Consider the following 15,802-nt stretch of genomic DNA (forward strand, 5'->3'; position numbering starts at 1 on the left):
TGGTATATTATGGTTAAATGGGAGCTAATTTGACCTCAAATTCTGTACAGAATCTCATAAGGCTCCTATCAAGCCCAGGAGTCATATTTAGGTCTAGCACTTTTTGCTGTTTCTCAATGTCACTGGCAGTAGTATGTATAGTCTCATTTTTGTAGTGGTGAAAGAAATCAACTGGAACACTACTTCCACATCTCCCTTGACAAAGGAGCATTTGAAATTACAGTTCAGGAGTTCTGCTTTTGCATTGGTATCATTATTTCCAGTTATTGTGACATCATTGTGACAGATGGATAACAATTTGGTGCCACTGACAGCCTTTACATATGAGCAGAATTTCTTTGGTGTTCGGGAGAAAGATTTCAACACGATCCTTCTGTGGCAGTCAATATAGGCTTCACACATTGCCCCCTTGATAGCCAAACTCATTTCATTCAACATCTTTCTATTTATAGCACTATGCCTTGTGTTACACCTGCTGTACACAAGTTGCCATTTCCTTATAAGTTTCTTCACAGTGATAGTGTTTTGTGAAGAGTCTCATCCATCATGAACTGTTCTTCTACATGTCCACCCAATGTGAAGTATCCTTGTACTGAGGAGTGTCTGAAGGCACTTTAAAAGAATAACTATTTATTAACAAAACCAAAACAAAACTATAATGTCTTGGATGAATATCCACAGAAATCTCTCTCTCCTGTGACAATGTCTATGATGTGCCTACACGATGAACCCCAGAGTCATGATAGGCAGTGACGTGAAGACCTGGAACATTACTGGGTAGGTGCTGCTAGAATGCGACTGCTGACATTCTGCTTGTGAAGACGAGGATGCAGTGGTCTGGGTATGTGGGAATGCGGGAGTTTAGCACTGGGACTGTACTGCCGGTACTGCTAACTGGTAGCTCTGAGACTGTACTGCTGATGTGGCTAGATGAAACTGCTGGTACTGCTGACTTGAGGCATGTGTCATTACTGACTTCAGATGGTCTGGTGGCGGCCTAAATAGTCAGGAGTGCATGGAACCCTGCATGGTGCTGCGAGGGCACGTGACCTGGTGTAGCAATATAGTATAGCAATATAGTACCCTGCTAACAGCACACACTGCTGTGAAAGGTATGCTGCCTGTTGGCAAGGTTGGTGCCCTCCAAACACTGTGGAAGTGATGTGTAACTCTGTAGTAAACAGCCCAGGCCATACAGGAAAAAATCATCTGTCGTGACAAGAGACATATACGCACATCCTCCTTGGAGTTTCTCTTTGAGATATGACAAAGCTGCCACTTCAGCTGCTGTACCGAACATGTAAATCTTAGTACTTGTTTTAGCTACACTAAATAATCACTGTTGCTTCAACTACCTCATGGTCACTAACACAAGTTGCAATATAGACCACCTCAAAGAGGTCATTGCCATTAGGTCTTCAACAAGTGCACAAAAAAAGGGTGAAAACTTACTGGTTTTGTGGATGATTTTGTCTGAAAGCTGGATTATTTGTTGAGTGGTATCCTTTGTGCTCTAAATTTTTTACAGTCTACCAGGACCTCCATTACTACATTTTTGTCATATTTCTATTAGGCATGGCTTTTAAACCAGCTGCTCTACATAGGTTTCAGAGAAGACCTTACTAATGCTTCACGAGATATCTTGCCATGCCCAGCACTTTGAAAACTGTAATTAATCCATTGGATTGTTGAATTTATTTTTCATTGTTTGTCACAAAATCAGTGTCTAAAACCCACAGAAATTGCTAAATATGTTCCCTAAGTTTGTAATTGTGTAAAGTTTAAGCATAAAGTAAACACATTAGAACTACAGGTTGGAATTCAGCTGACATTAGCGGTGACTGTTAAATAGGATGAATACAAAGAGAGAAATGGTATGAAAGCACACTAACATACACACATTGGTATTATCTGTTGCATACCAGGGTTATTAATACTCCTCCTCACACAGAAAGTACAATGTTTGACAAAAAAAGTAGTTGTTATGCAGTGATTGGTCAGTACTGCGGACTGGCTTAATTATTAGAAAGTTAAATATTGTTGGCAGTTACAAAACTATTTTAATTCATTGTAACCACACGTTTTCAAGTGATGATTAAGAGGATTTGGTAGTTCGGTTGAACAGAGTGGATAGTGACTTCAAAAGAGACTGCAATATGAACAACAACAAAATAAAACAAAGATAAATAATTAAGATGATGAGAAAATAAATGAGAAAATGAGAGAATAAAGAAGGGATCGGTTGGTAGGACATGTTCTGAGGCATCAAGGGATCACCAATTTAGTACTGGAGGGCAGCGTGGAGGGTAAAAATCGTAGAGGGTGACCAAGAGATGAATACACTAAGCAGATTCAGAAGGATGTAGGTTGCAGTAGGTACTCGGAGATGAAGAAGCTTGCACAAGATAGAGTAGCATGGAGAGCTGCATCAAACCAGTCTCGGGACTGAAGAGAACAACAACAACAAAATTAGTAGACCAGTTTTGTTATTCTGACAGCAAAATAACTGATGATGGCCAAAGTAGTGGGGAATATAAAATTCAGACTAACAACAGCAAAGGAGGGTTTTCTGAAAAAGAGAGATTTTAAAGTCTAATATACGAGGGCAGTTCAATAACTAATGCAACACATTTTTTTTCTCGGCCAATTTTGGTTGAAAACACCGGAAATTTCTTGTGGAATATTTTCAAACATTCCCGCTTCGTCTCGTATAGTTTCATTGACTTCCGACAGGTGACAGCGCTGTACGGAGCTGTTAAAATGGCGTCTGTAATGGATGTGCGTTGCAAACAACGGGCAGTGATCGAGTTTCTTTTGGCGGAAAACCAGGGCATCTCAGATATTCATAGGCGCTTGCAGAATGTCTACGGTGATCTGGCAGTGGACAAAAGCATGGTGAGTCGTTGGGCAAAGCGTGTGTCATCATCGCCGCAAGGTCAAGCAAGACTGTCTGATCTCCCGCGTGCGGGCCGGCCGTGCACAGCTGTGACTCCTGCAATGGCGGAGCGTGCGAACACACTCGTTCGAGATGATCGACGGATCACCATCAAACAACTCAGTGCTCAACTTGACATCTCTGTTGGTAGTGCTGTCACAATTGTTCACCAGTTGGGATATTCAAAGGTTTGTTCCCGCTGGGTCCCTCGTTGTCTAACCGAACACCATAAAGAGCAAAGGAGAACCATCTGTGCGGAATTGCTTGCTCGTCATGTGGCTGAGGGTGACAATTTCTTGTCAAAGATTGTTACAGGCGATGAAACATGGGTTCATCACTTCGGACCTGAAACAAAACGGCAATCAATGGAGTGGTGCCACACCCACTCCCCTACCAAGAAAAAGTTTAAAGCCATACCCTCAGCCGGTAAAGTCATGGTTACAGTCTTCTGGGACGCTGAAGGGCTTATTCTGTTCGATGTCCTTCCCCATGGTCAAACGATCAACTCTGAAGTGTATTGTGCTACTCTTCAGAAATTGAAGAAACGACTTCAGCGTGTTCGTAGGCACAAAAATCTGAACGAACTTCTCCTTCTTCATGACAACGCAAGACCTCACACAAGTCTTCGCACCCGAGAGGAGCTCACAAAACTTCAGTGGACTGTTCTTCCTCACGCACCCTACAGCCCCGATCTCGCACCGTCGGATTTCCATATGTTTGGCCCAATGAAGGACGCAATCGGTGGGAGGCACTACGCAGATGATGAAGTAGTTATTGATGCAGTACGATGTTGGCTCCAACATCGACCAGTGGAATGGTACCGTGCAGGCATACAGGCCCTCATTTCAAGGTGGCGTAAGGCCGTAGCATTGAATGAAGATTACGTTGAAAAATAGTGTTGTGTAGCTAAAAGATTGGGGAATAACCTGGTGTATTTCAATGCTGAATAAAACAACCCCTGTTTCAGAAAAAAAATGTGTTGCATTACTTATTGAACTGCCCTCGTAAATTTATGTTAAGAAAGCCTACTCTGAAAGTATTTATCTGGAGCAATTCCTTGTACAGAAGTGGAACACGGATGATCAATTGTGCATACATGAAGAGAATAGAATCTTTTGAAATGCACTCCTACAGAATAATACTGATTCTTATGTGGATATAGCAGATAATGAATGAGGAGATAATAAATAAGACTGCAGAGAGAAGAAATTTCACACACTCTGTCTAAAAGAAAGGCTCATTTGATAGAAAACATTGTGTGGCATCAAGAAATTGCTCCAATTTGGTAAATGAAGCAACTTGTGGGGTAAAAACTGTAGCAGCAGCCCAAGGATTGCCTTAAGTAAGCTAGCTTAGTGGATGTGTCTTGCGGTATTAAAGAAGAGAGAGTCACTTGCATAGTATAGACGAATGTGGAGAGCTGCATGTGGTGGCAGTAGCTTTTGTTTAATTATTTTATGGACAAAAGACTCAAAGTTGTTATTGAATCCCCACCTCAACATTTGGGTAGTGTATTGACTGGATAACGGCACGTTTTCTGATTGATACCTATGGCATGATTTATTTATTTTCTTGAGTCTCTTGTTCTTCTGGGACTACCGTGTCTTAAATTAACAATAATGGCACACACATTCAAACATCTTCCAACACATTTCACAGGCTACATGCTAACAAAGGTAATAGATTATCTATAGAATAAATGTTGAAAGCTTATACAGTTTAATGTAATGCATCATTCATGCTGTAATAATGCTCTACAGAATCACAAATTGAAATATCACAAAATAGAAATTCAAATGTTCATATGCAGTGTACATTGTTCAATTACAAGCATAATATATCAAGGGTGGAATACTGACAACTGTGTTGAAGGCGTGGATGGTGTGGAGCTTTTTATTTGCTAAATGCAGATAGAAAATTATTATTTGTCATCGGGTTTATAAACCAGCTTAAACCATCACCTGCTGTTGTACTGTATAACACAATCAACCTTCTAGACATATTAAAAATTGGTGCAGGACTATATGACTTCAAGTGTATACCATGAGAAACACCACAGCAACACTACACACCAAAATCAAAGGTTTGCAGAAACATTTGAGAATAATTACTAAAAACATCTGATTCTTGTATGTCAATCTTCTCACCAGCTGTAGAAAACATATAGTTTTGTAGCTATTATTCCTTTCTTAACAGTGTTGCCTATTGGTTCACTTTAATCATCAGAGTTGTAAATTTCAGTTACTCTGGTGAACATTTTAGACATTTCAGGACTTTTGTAAATTTACTTACTGAGATACAGATTATTATTATTATTATTATTATTATTATTATTATTATTATTATTATTATTATTATTATTATTATGATGATGATGATGATGATGATGATGATGATGATGATGATGATGATGATGATGATGATGATGATGATGATGATGATGATGATGATGATGATGATGATGATGATGATGATGATGATGATGATGATGATGATGATGATGATGATGATGATGATGATGATGATGATGATGATGATGATGATGATGATCTGCCAGTCGTAAAAGACGACAAAAAGAACAAACCACTAATAGGGCTAACCCCCCTTTTAGTGTGATTAGTTGGTTCAGGACAGAACTAATGAAGCCTCGGACAGGCGCTGTCATGGTCAGGGACAACGCTTGAACCCTATGCCCGCCACAATGGTAACGACACTGCTAGCCACACGGAAAATGATTTAAATCCAAATAGAGGTGTTTTGCAGGATATGATTCCTGCAACCACACTAGAAGGAAAACGGACAGAGGATGAGATGGTCAGATGAAGTTAACCGACACCTCATGTTCTGTTATTACCAAGCAACAAACTTAGGAACCAACACAACTGGATACAGATCACAAGTATGCACAACATTTATTACCAGATACCCAGAATTAAAATTTTTAACAGAACAATGACTAGCCAATCAGATCCATGTAATAATCAAAAATAACAGGATACCCCAGTCAGAATTAGAAAACATCAAACAACAAGTACAACAAATACTGGAACAAAATAATGTGCACGAAGAAGAAGAAGAAGAAGAAGAAGAAGAAAATGACGCTTGAACCCTATACCCGTCCACAATGGTAACGACACTGCTAGCCACACGGCAAATGATTTATGGACTCAAACATCCCAGAGCAAACAAACAAAGACCAACATGCATCAATTACACAATCAGAGGAAAACGAAATCTTAAGACAGCCACCAGAACAAGCACAAATAGAACGCGAAGTGACACACATGTTAGGTATAGAAGAAAAATTTCAGTTGACATATATAGAATACAAAGACACAAATACAGACATTAGACCATTCTTGCATAGACCACCAAATAACCCACAAGTCGAAACAACAATTACAACTATCAACACAATCATACACAACAAAATAAATGAAAATACAACTATGGAAGAGTTAAAACTACTGGTTTATATAGGAGCACTCACTACACTACATATACACACTAGGCAGAGATCAGAACCAACCAACACACAGAAGAAACCCACAAAACCAGCATGGCAACACAGGCTACAGATCAGAATAGAAAAACTGAGAAAAGACTTCGGACAGCTAACACAATTTCTAAGAAATGAAATATCGGACAAAAAACGAAAAAGGTTAGGTAACATCTCACAACAAGAAGCGATAGAGCAATTAGATGAAAAGAAGCAGAAATTACAAGCATTGGCCAAACGACTTAGAAGATACAAAAAAAGTGAAAATAGAAGGAAACAAAACCAAACATTCAACACAAACCAAAAGAAATTTTACCAGACATTAGACAACACACACATTAAAATAGACAATCCACCAAACACAACAGACATGGAACACATCTGGAGCAACATATGGTCAAACCCGGTACAACATAAGACACGCACGTGGACACAAGCAGAAACAGACTCATACAAGATGATACCACAAATGCCTGAAGTGATAATTTTGCAACATGAAGTCACCCGACCAATTAATTCTACGCACAATTGGAAAACCCCTGGAAATGATAAAATATCAAATTTCTGGATAAAGTAGTTCACCTCAATACATTCACATCTAACTAAATTATTTAACAGTTACACTGCAGACCCATACACATTCCCTGATACACTTACACATGGAATAACTTATCTGAAACCTAAAGATCAAGCAGACACAGCAAACCCAGCAAAATATCGCCCCATAACATGCCTACCAACAATATAAAAAATATTAACTTCAGTCATTACACAGAAATTAATGACACATACAACACAGATCAAAATTATAAATGAAGAACAAAAAGGCTGTTGCAAAGGAGCACAAGGATGTAAAGAGCAACTGATAATAGATGGAGAGGTGACATATCAAGCTAAAACTAAACGAAGGTCGCTGCACGATGCATACATTGATTACCAAAAAGCTTTTGATAGTGAACCCCACTCATGGTTACTACAAATATTGGAAATATACAAAGTAGATCCTAAATTGATACAGTCCCTAAACATAGTAATGAAAAGTTGGAAAACCACTCTTAATATCCAAACAAATTCAAATAATGTCACATCACAGCCAATACAGATTAAATGTGGAATATACAGGGTGTTACAAAAATGACCGGTATATTTGAAACGGTAATAAAAACTAAACGAGCAGCGATAGAAATACACCGTTTGTTGCAATATGCTTGGGACAACAGTACATTTTCAGGCAGACAAACTTTCGAAATTACAGTAGTTACAATTTTCAACAACAGATGGCGCTGCGGTCTGGGAAACTCTATAGTACGATATTTTCCACATATCCACCATGCGTAGCAATAATATGGCGTAGTCTCTGAATGAAATTACTCGAAGCTTTGACAATGTGTCTGGCGGAATCGCTTCACATGCAGATGAGATGTACTGCTTCAGCTGTTCAATTGTTTCTGGATTCTGGCGGTACACCTGATCTCTCAAGCGTCCCCACAGAAAGAAGTCGCAGGGGTTCATGTCTGGCAAATAGGGAGGCCAATTCACACCGCCTCCTGTATGTTTCGGATAGCCCAAAGCAATCACACGATCATCGAAATATTCATTCAGGAAATTAAAGACGTCGGCCGTGCGATGTGCCGGGCACCATCTTGCATAAACCACGAGGTGTTTGCAGTGTCGTCTAAGGCAGTTTGTACCGCCACAAATTCACAAAGAATGTCCAGATAGCATGATGCAGTAATCGTTTCGGATCTGAAAAATGGGCCAATGATTCCTTTGGAAGAAATGGCGGCCCAGACCAGTACTTTTTGAGGATGCAGGGATGATGGGACTGCAACATGGGGCTTGTCGGTTCCCCATATGCGCCAGTTCTGTTTATTGACGAAGCCGTCCAGGTAAAAATAAGCTTCATCAGTAAACCAAATGCTGCCCACATGCATATCGCCGTCATCAATCCTGTGCACTATATCGTTAGCGAATGTCTCTCGTGCAGCAATGGTAGCGGCGGTGAGGGGTTGCCGCGATTGAATTTTGTATGGATAGAGGTGTAAACTCTGGCGCATGGGACGATACGTGGACGTTGGCGTCATTTGGACCGCAGCTGCAACACGGCGAACGGAAACCCGAGGCCGCTGTTGGATCACCTGCTGCACTAGCTGCGCGTTGCCCTCTGTGGTTGCCGTACGTGGTCGCCCTACTTTTCCAGCACGTTCATCCGTCACGTTCCCAGTCCATTGAAATTTTCCAAACAGATCCTTTATTGTATCGCTTTTCGGTCCTTTGATTACATTAAACCTCCGTTGAAAACTTCGTCTTATTGCAACAACACTGTGTTCTAGGCGGTGGAATTCCAACACCAGAAAAATCCTCTGTTCTAAGGAATAAACCATGTTGTCTACAGCACACTTGCACGTTGTGAACAGCACACGCTTACAGCAGAAAGACGACGTACAGAATGGCGCACCCACAGACTGCGTTGTCTTCTATATCTTTCACATCACTTGCAGCGCCATCTGTTGTTGAAAATTGTAACTACTGTAATTTCGAAAGTTTGTCTGCCTGAAAATGTACTGTTGTCCCAAGCATATTGCAACAAACAGTGTATTTCTATCGCTGCTCGTTTAGTTTTTATTGCCGTTTCAAATATACCGGTCATTTTTGAAACACCCTGTACCAAGGAGATTCATTAAGTCCTTTCTGGTTCTGCCTTGCTCTGAACCCTCTATCCAGCATCCTAAATAATACAAATTATTGACACAATATTACTGGAACATACCAACACAAAATCACAAATTTGCTATACATGGATGATCTAAAACTACTGGCAGCAACAAATCAACAACTCAACCAATTACTAAATATAACAGAAGTATTCAGCAATGATATAAATATGGCTTTTGGAACAGACAAATGCAAGAAAAATAGGATAGTCAAGGGAAAACACACTAAAAAAGAAGATTACATATTGGATAACCACAGTGACTGCATAGAAGCGATGGAAAAACAGATGCCTATAAATATCTAGGATACAGACAAAAAATAGGAATAGATAATACAAATATTAAAGAAGAACTAAAAGAAAAATATAGACAAAGACTAACAAAAATACTGAAAACAGAATTGACAGCAAGAAACAAGACAAAAGCTATAAATACTTATTCTATACCAATATTGACCTACTCATTTGGAGTAGTGAAATGGAGTAACACAGACCTAGAAGCACTCAATACACTTACACGATCACAATGCTACAAATATAGAATACATCACATACATTCAGCAACAGAAAGATTCACATTAAGCAGAAAGGAAGGAGGAAGGGGATTTATCGACATAAAAAACCTACATTATGGACAGGTAGACAATTTAAGAAAATTCTTTCTAGAACGAGCAGAAACTAGCAAAATACACAAGGCAATCACTCATATAAATACATCGGCTACACCACTGCAATTTCATAACAACTTCTACAACCCTTTAGATCACATAACATCGACAGATATGAAGAAAGTAAATTGGAAAAAGAAAACACTTCATGGCAAGCACCCGTATCATCTAACACAGCCACACATCGATCAAGACGCATCCAACACATGGCTAAGAAAAGGCAATATATACAGTTAGACAGAAGGATTCATGATTGCAATACAGGATCAAACAATAAACACCAGGTATTACAGCAAGCATATTATTAAAGATCCCAATACCACAACGGATAAATGCAGACTTTGTAAACAACAAATAGAAACAGTAGATCTCATCACAAGCGGATGTACAATACTAGCAAATACAGACTACCCCAGAAGACATGACAATGTCACAAAAATAATACATCAACAGCTTGCCTTACAACATAAACTTTTAAAACAACTCGTTCCTACGTACAAGTATACACCACAAAATGTACTGGAGAATGATGAATACAAATTATACTGCAACAGAACCATTATAACAGATAAAACAACGCCACATAACAAACCTGACATCATACTCACCAATAAAAAGAAGAAATTAACACAACTAATCGAAATATCCATACCCAATACAACAAATATACAAAAGAAAACAGGAGAAAAAATTGAAAAATACATCCAACTGGCTGAGGAAGTCAAAGACATGTGGCATCAGGATAAAGTTGACATCATACCAATTATACTATCAACTACAGGAGTCATACCACACAATATCCACCAGTACATCAATGCAATACAGCTACATCCAAACATATATATACAACTACAGAAATCCGTAATTATTGATACATGTTCAATTACCCGAAAGTTCCTAAATGCAATATAACACATACCGTACAGTTAAAAGGAAGTGACGCTTGATCAAGGTCCGCGTCACTCCATTTTTAACCGGACTTAACGTCTGAGAAAGCAAAGGAAATAATAATAATAATGTTTGTAGTTATCATAAATAGGTACCATTCACACCTTTACCATTTTTTGATAAGTTTTCATAAATTTTGCAAATGCCAGCAAACAGTATAATTTATATCTACCCAATTTCAAAACTCAAAATTTCACCACCCTGAAAATCAAAGTTAAATGTGAAAATATTTTTGTAGTAAACTTTTGTGCTGTGCGGCTTCAGCTTTCCTCTGGTTTGTTAGGTATTGTATTTTTTGCTATAATGTACTGTATCAACAGAAAGTTGCTGCAAACTGAACATATATTTTTATTTCTTTGTTGTTTATCAATCAGGTGATGGCTTAATTCAGCACAGGGAACTGCAGCATGTGATGAGAGCATGCATGGAGGAGAATGGAATGAAATTTAGTGAGGATCAAATTGATGACCTAACTATGGCATTATTTGAAGATGCTGACCCAGAAAACAGAGGAACCATTACTTTTGAAGCACTTAAAAACCAACTGGAAAAGCATGAAGGCCTTTTGGAAAATTTAACTATAAGGTATTTTGAGAAAAAAAGATTATAGAATAGGTGGCCTTCAATATATATATATATATATATAATTTTACTGGTAGTAAATTTATGTAGCAATTTTGCTTGTTTTCATTTTTGTTTTGTGCGCCTCACTGTTTTTATTACAATGGCTTTTGGGAGCTTTGAACTCACAATGGTATATTTTGTTTGTTCTATATGAAAATGTCTTAAATACTCTGGCCACTTACAAAAGTGCCATAATAGTTTCATTTGAGTTACAGAAGATTTGAAGAATGCGAACTATTTGCTTCACTCAGTTTTATACAAATTTTTTTACGAATGTTCTCACTATTATTCTAGCAGAAACATTACACTTCAATCAGCATAGGGAACAAATAGATCTAGGGGGTGGATGCCGCATGATGAACCACTTGAAATTTGTGAACATGGTTACAGGAAGAAGTAATGTTCCCACTTCATCTTGAATTTACTGATTTTGAGAATGTGTTTTATAACTTTTGAGAAATCACTAATCAAAGCAATTGAAAAACAGAACTCTGAAATGATACAAATTTATGTCTTAAGCATCATCTACAGTAACATCATATGTTTTAATCAGATAACATCAAGATCGAAAACAACAGGAGTTTGGTAAATTTTGTCTGTTTAACCATACCTTTCTCTGTTACCATGGAAGAGAGTATTTAACCACCAAACTCTGATGAAATTATCTTAAGCCTCCTCCTATCAGAATTTTTTCTCTCTCTGTACCACTGGGGCCATATAGACGCAAAGTAATTTTTCATTGTGCTTGTGGGGTCTTATTGACTCCAGTTGTACGAAGAGGTTTAATTGAGGCACCTTAAGTCCGTGGAGATCAACAATTTATCTGCTCAAATAGTGTACCAGTCAAGATGTAACGTGACTTCTATGAACTTATTCTGTGTTCTAGACTATACCATCAGCTTGTAACAGACCCAATGTATTTAAATGTAGATTATTTGTAGTTCCTGTAAAATAGACTGACTGTACTCTTGAATTTCTATGTTTACAGCATTGATCGATGGCTAGTGCCACCAAAGCCCAAAGCTCCACCTAAATCACTAACAAGGAGGCTTGCAGCGCTTGTTCCCTATCAGCTGACTCGACCATATATGAAGAATAATTATGTTTATTTGGTGTTTCTGATGTTCGTAATCATTATTAATGTTGCTCTCTTCGTGTCACGAGCAATTGAGTATCGAAATCATAATACCTTTGTCATTTTTGCAAGAGCTTGTGGTAAGTACCTACATATTACATAGAATACACTGTACCATGTATCAAATCCAAAATGGGGTTATAAATCGGTTTCCCCATCCTGAAAGCGAACTGTACAAATTCAAATCAATATTTGTAGATACAGTTAATTTTCTTGCTGGAAAATATTGTGAAATAGGGGTGATAAATTTTTTTATCGTCCTTTTGGCTGTAGTTTAACTGCAGTTTTTAATAATCATAATCTATGTGGACTAATATTCAAATAATTAATATGATGTATTTTAAATTTTGTGTTATAGAAATCTCAATAAAATTAAATTCCAATGTTAGTTTAAAAACCACACAATACCCTGAGATTTTACAAAATTCCTGAAATTTCCTGAGATTTACCTGATTTTTTCCAGGTATAATTCAACTCCTTGAGACTTCCAGGTTTCCCAGAATTGCCACCCTGTGTTATTTGTGGTCAGTGTTCCACTGATATCTTCCATTATTACAACCCTCATTTGTAATGGTAGCCAAAGTTGGCAGCAAATTAGTGCTAAGTTACCAGTACCATTCATCCATTCATTATGCCCAAGATTGTTACTATTGGTATGTTTCTTAAACTATTCTATGATGAGTGTAACATTATTGTTGTAATGAGAAGGAAGAGATGACTGCAGACATAAAGGAGCAAATAAAAGGAACAATTGTGAGAATAACACCTGGAAATGGCACAGAATCTGCAAATATTGCCCAGGAAAGGAGAAAGGAATGAAGCATGGAAAGTAGGAAGGAACAGAGGTTTTAATGTCAAGTTGTTGATATCATCTACAGGGTGTACATAAAGTCCAGGAACACTTTCAATTATTCATTGCACAAGAACCAAACATTGTACAGATATCGTACATAAGTCATTTTGAAGAGAGACCCTGAAAGTTTCTTTTCATGTGTACTGCCATAGCATAGTTTGATAATTTGCCGATAGTCAGCGCTGGTCTCAAACATGGTGAGTTCAGATGCAGAGTGAGCTTTCTATGTGTTGGGAATAAAAAAAAAAGTGCTACAGCTGTTCAATGGATGTTTAAAATCAAATACAGTAAGAAGCCACTAAAAAGGAACGCAATTTACCACTGGCACAACAAATGCATTATGACAGGTTGCATGTAACTGGCAAGAAGAAGTGGACATCCCAGTGTGAATGAAATGAATGTGGAGCATGTATGAGAGACATTCATAAGAAGTCCAAAGAAACTGGTGCATCATGTATCCCGTCAACTCAAAATGGCTCCAATGACAGTGTCAAAAGTCCTGCAACAGAAGCTGTCTATGAAACCATTCAAATTGGAGCTCGTGCAGAAGCTCAATGAAGATGAAAAAGACAAACGTTTTGAGTCTTGTTTGCAGTTGCAACGATTGAATGAGGATGGGGATGGCATTGTTGATCACTTAATTTTTAGCAACAAAGCCACTTATTACACTAGTGGGAAAGTGAACAGGCATAATTGTTGAATTTGGGGTACAAAACATCCACACGAATGCATTGAATTAAGAGTGTGATTCCCCAAAAGGTAAATGTTTTTTGTGCCATGTCACATCGAAAACTGCGCAGCCATTCTTCTTTTCTGAGAGCACGGTCACTGGATATTCCTACTTGGATATGCTGCAGCAATGGCTGATGCCTCAAATGCAATTGGACTCACCATTCATCTTTCAGCAGGATGGGACTCCACCTCATTTTCATCGTGAAGTTTGCGGGGACCTGAACACGGAGCTGCCACATTGATGGATAACTGTGGTACAGAAGGGGACAGCTGTTTCATTAAATGGCCTCTCTGATCACCAGATCTCACTCCATATGACTCTCTTTCTGTGGGGACATATTAAAGATATGGTGTATGTACTGCCTCTACCAAGTGATGTAGCAGAGCTCCGGGACAGAATATGGGAAGTGACTGCCACTGTCTACGATGCTCTGCTGGGACGGGTATGGCAAGAATTCGATTACCATATTGACATCTGCCAGGTCACTCATGGCTCGCATGTTGAATGTTTCCCTTCAAAATGCAATATGTATGACATCCGTACAATGTTTAGTTCTTGTGCAATAAATAATTGAAAGTGTTCCCAGACTTTATCTACATCCTGTATTTTCAAAGAAACAATCCTCATATTTCTCCTCATACTCAAATTTCTCTTTAGTGAAACATAAATCTAGACATCTGGCTGGCTATTTGAACCATGATTCACCTTAAAATGGATGCAGTGCCTCAGCTGCAATGCCACCTCCATTGCCTAGCCTTTCTTATGTAGAATAAAGCAGTAAAGTATACAGATTTAACAACATTGCAGAAAACAGCCAGAAACTGATTTCTTTTGTTGTTGTTGTTGTTGTCATTTGTACACATTTGGTTTAGCCTATTGAGGTCTAGGGGTAATTTTTGCAGCTCTATACTACTTGTGTACCCTTGTCAATAATTTCTTTTAGATATTTTAGTGTCTTCCGCTTCCACAACTTTTTGTTTCATATCTCCTTAAACAAGCATAAATGCAAAGTCTGTCACACTGAAACCAATTACTATGTTTAATTAGTAAGTATTCCAGTATATTCATGTTGATGAATGTTGACATGAAATTTCTTTATACTAACACCAAAAATCTACAGCAATGAGCTAACTCTATTGTAGATGGTAAGATATCGACTCCTATGTTTACAACTTTATGATTGGCTATCAGTCTTATTTAAATCTCAGTTGGAACACAGGGAAATGTATGGGGTGAACCAGAACACACTGACAAACTTTCAGAGCTATTAGCACTTCTTCATTTTCACTCCTGTGAAGCACATCTCTTCTGCTGAACAAGTAATCTTAGCTCATAAGGTACGCATTTTGGAGTCTATGTTTAAAAGACAAACATCACTTCGTCTTTGTCCACACTTTCACTTCTAAAGGTTTGTCTGTGGTTTTCTGGTTTTCCCTGTAGATGGAAGGGAATGTCGACAACAAATTCAACTGTTTATCTAATGAGTTCGTGCTGTTGTTTGCTTCTGCTTCTCCAGAAAACCATGGGAAATATTCTTAGGTAACCAAAATGAAACATATTGCAAAAGATATCATAGTCCCTTGTACAGTATTAGGATCATTCAAAAAGAAATGAACCAGAGGCTGTAAAATGAAAACTGTTGAAGGGATTGTAATACCGTTGTCTACAGAACAAGGTGTGGTGCCTACCAGAAC

The 15,802-nt window shown here is 38.2% G+C and overlaps 1 protein-coding gene across 1 annotated transcript in view; it reads left to right on the forward strand.

Annotated features, from left to right (window-relative positions):
• Positions 1-15,802, forward strand: part of LOC124616366 (NADPH oxidase 5) — a 450,136-nt gene that overhangs the window by 313,791 nt on the left and 120,543 nt on the right. Inside the window, exons 7-8 of the mRNA XM_047144676.1 lie at positions 11,138-11,348; positions 12,376-12,602. Coding sequence (XP_047000632.1) covers positions 11,138-11,348; positions 12,376-12,602 — 438 coding nt within the window. The remainder of the gene's footprint in view (positions 1-11,137; positions 11,349-12,375; positions 12,603-15,802) is intronic.

This window comes from Schistocerca americana, chromosome 5 (assembly GCF_021461395.2).
Source record: "Schistocerca americana isolate TAMUIC-IGC-003095 chromosome 5, iqSchAmer2.1, whole genome shotgun sequence".
Lineage (NCBI taxonomy): Eukaryota > Metazoa > Arthropoda > Insecta > Orthoptera > Acrididae > Schistocerca > Schistocerca americana.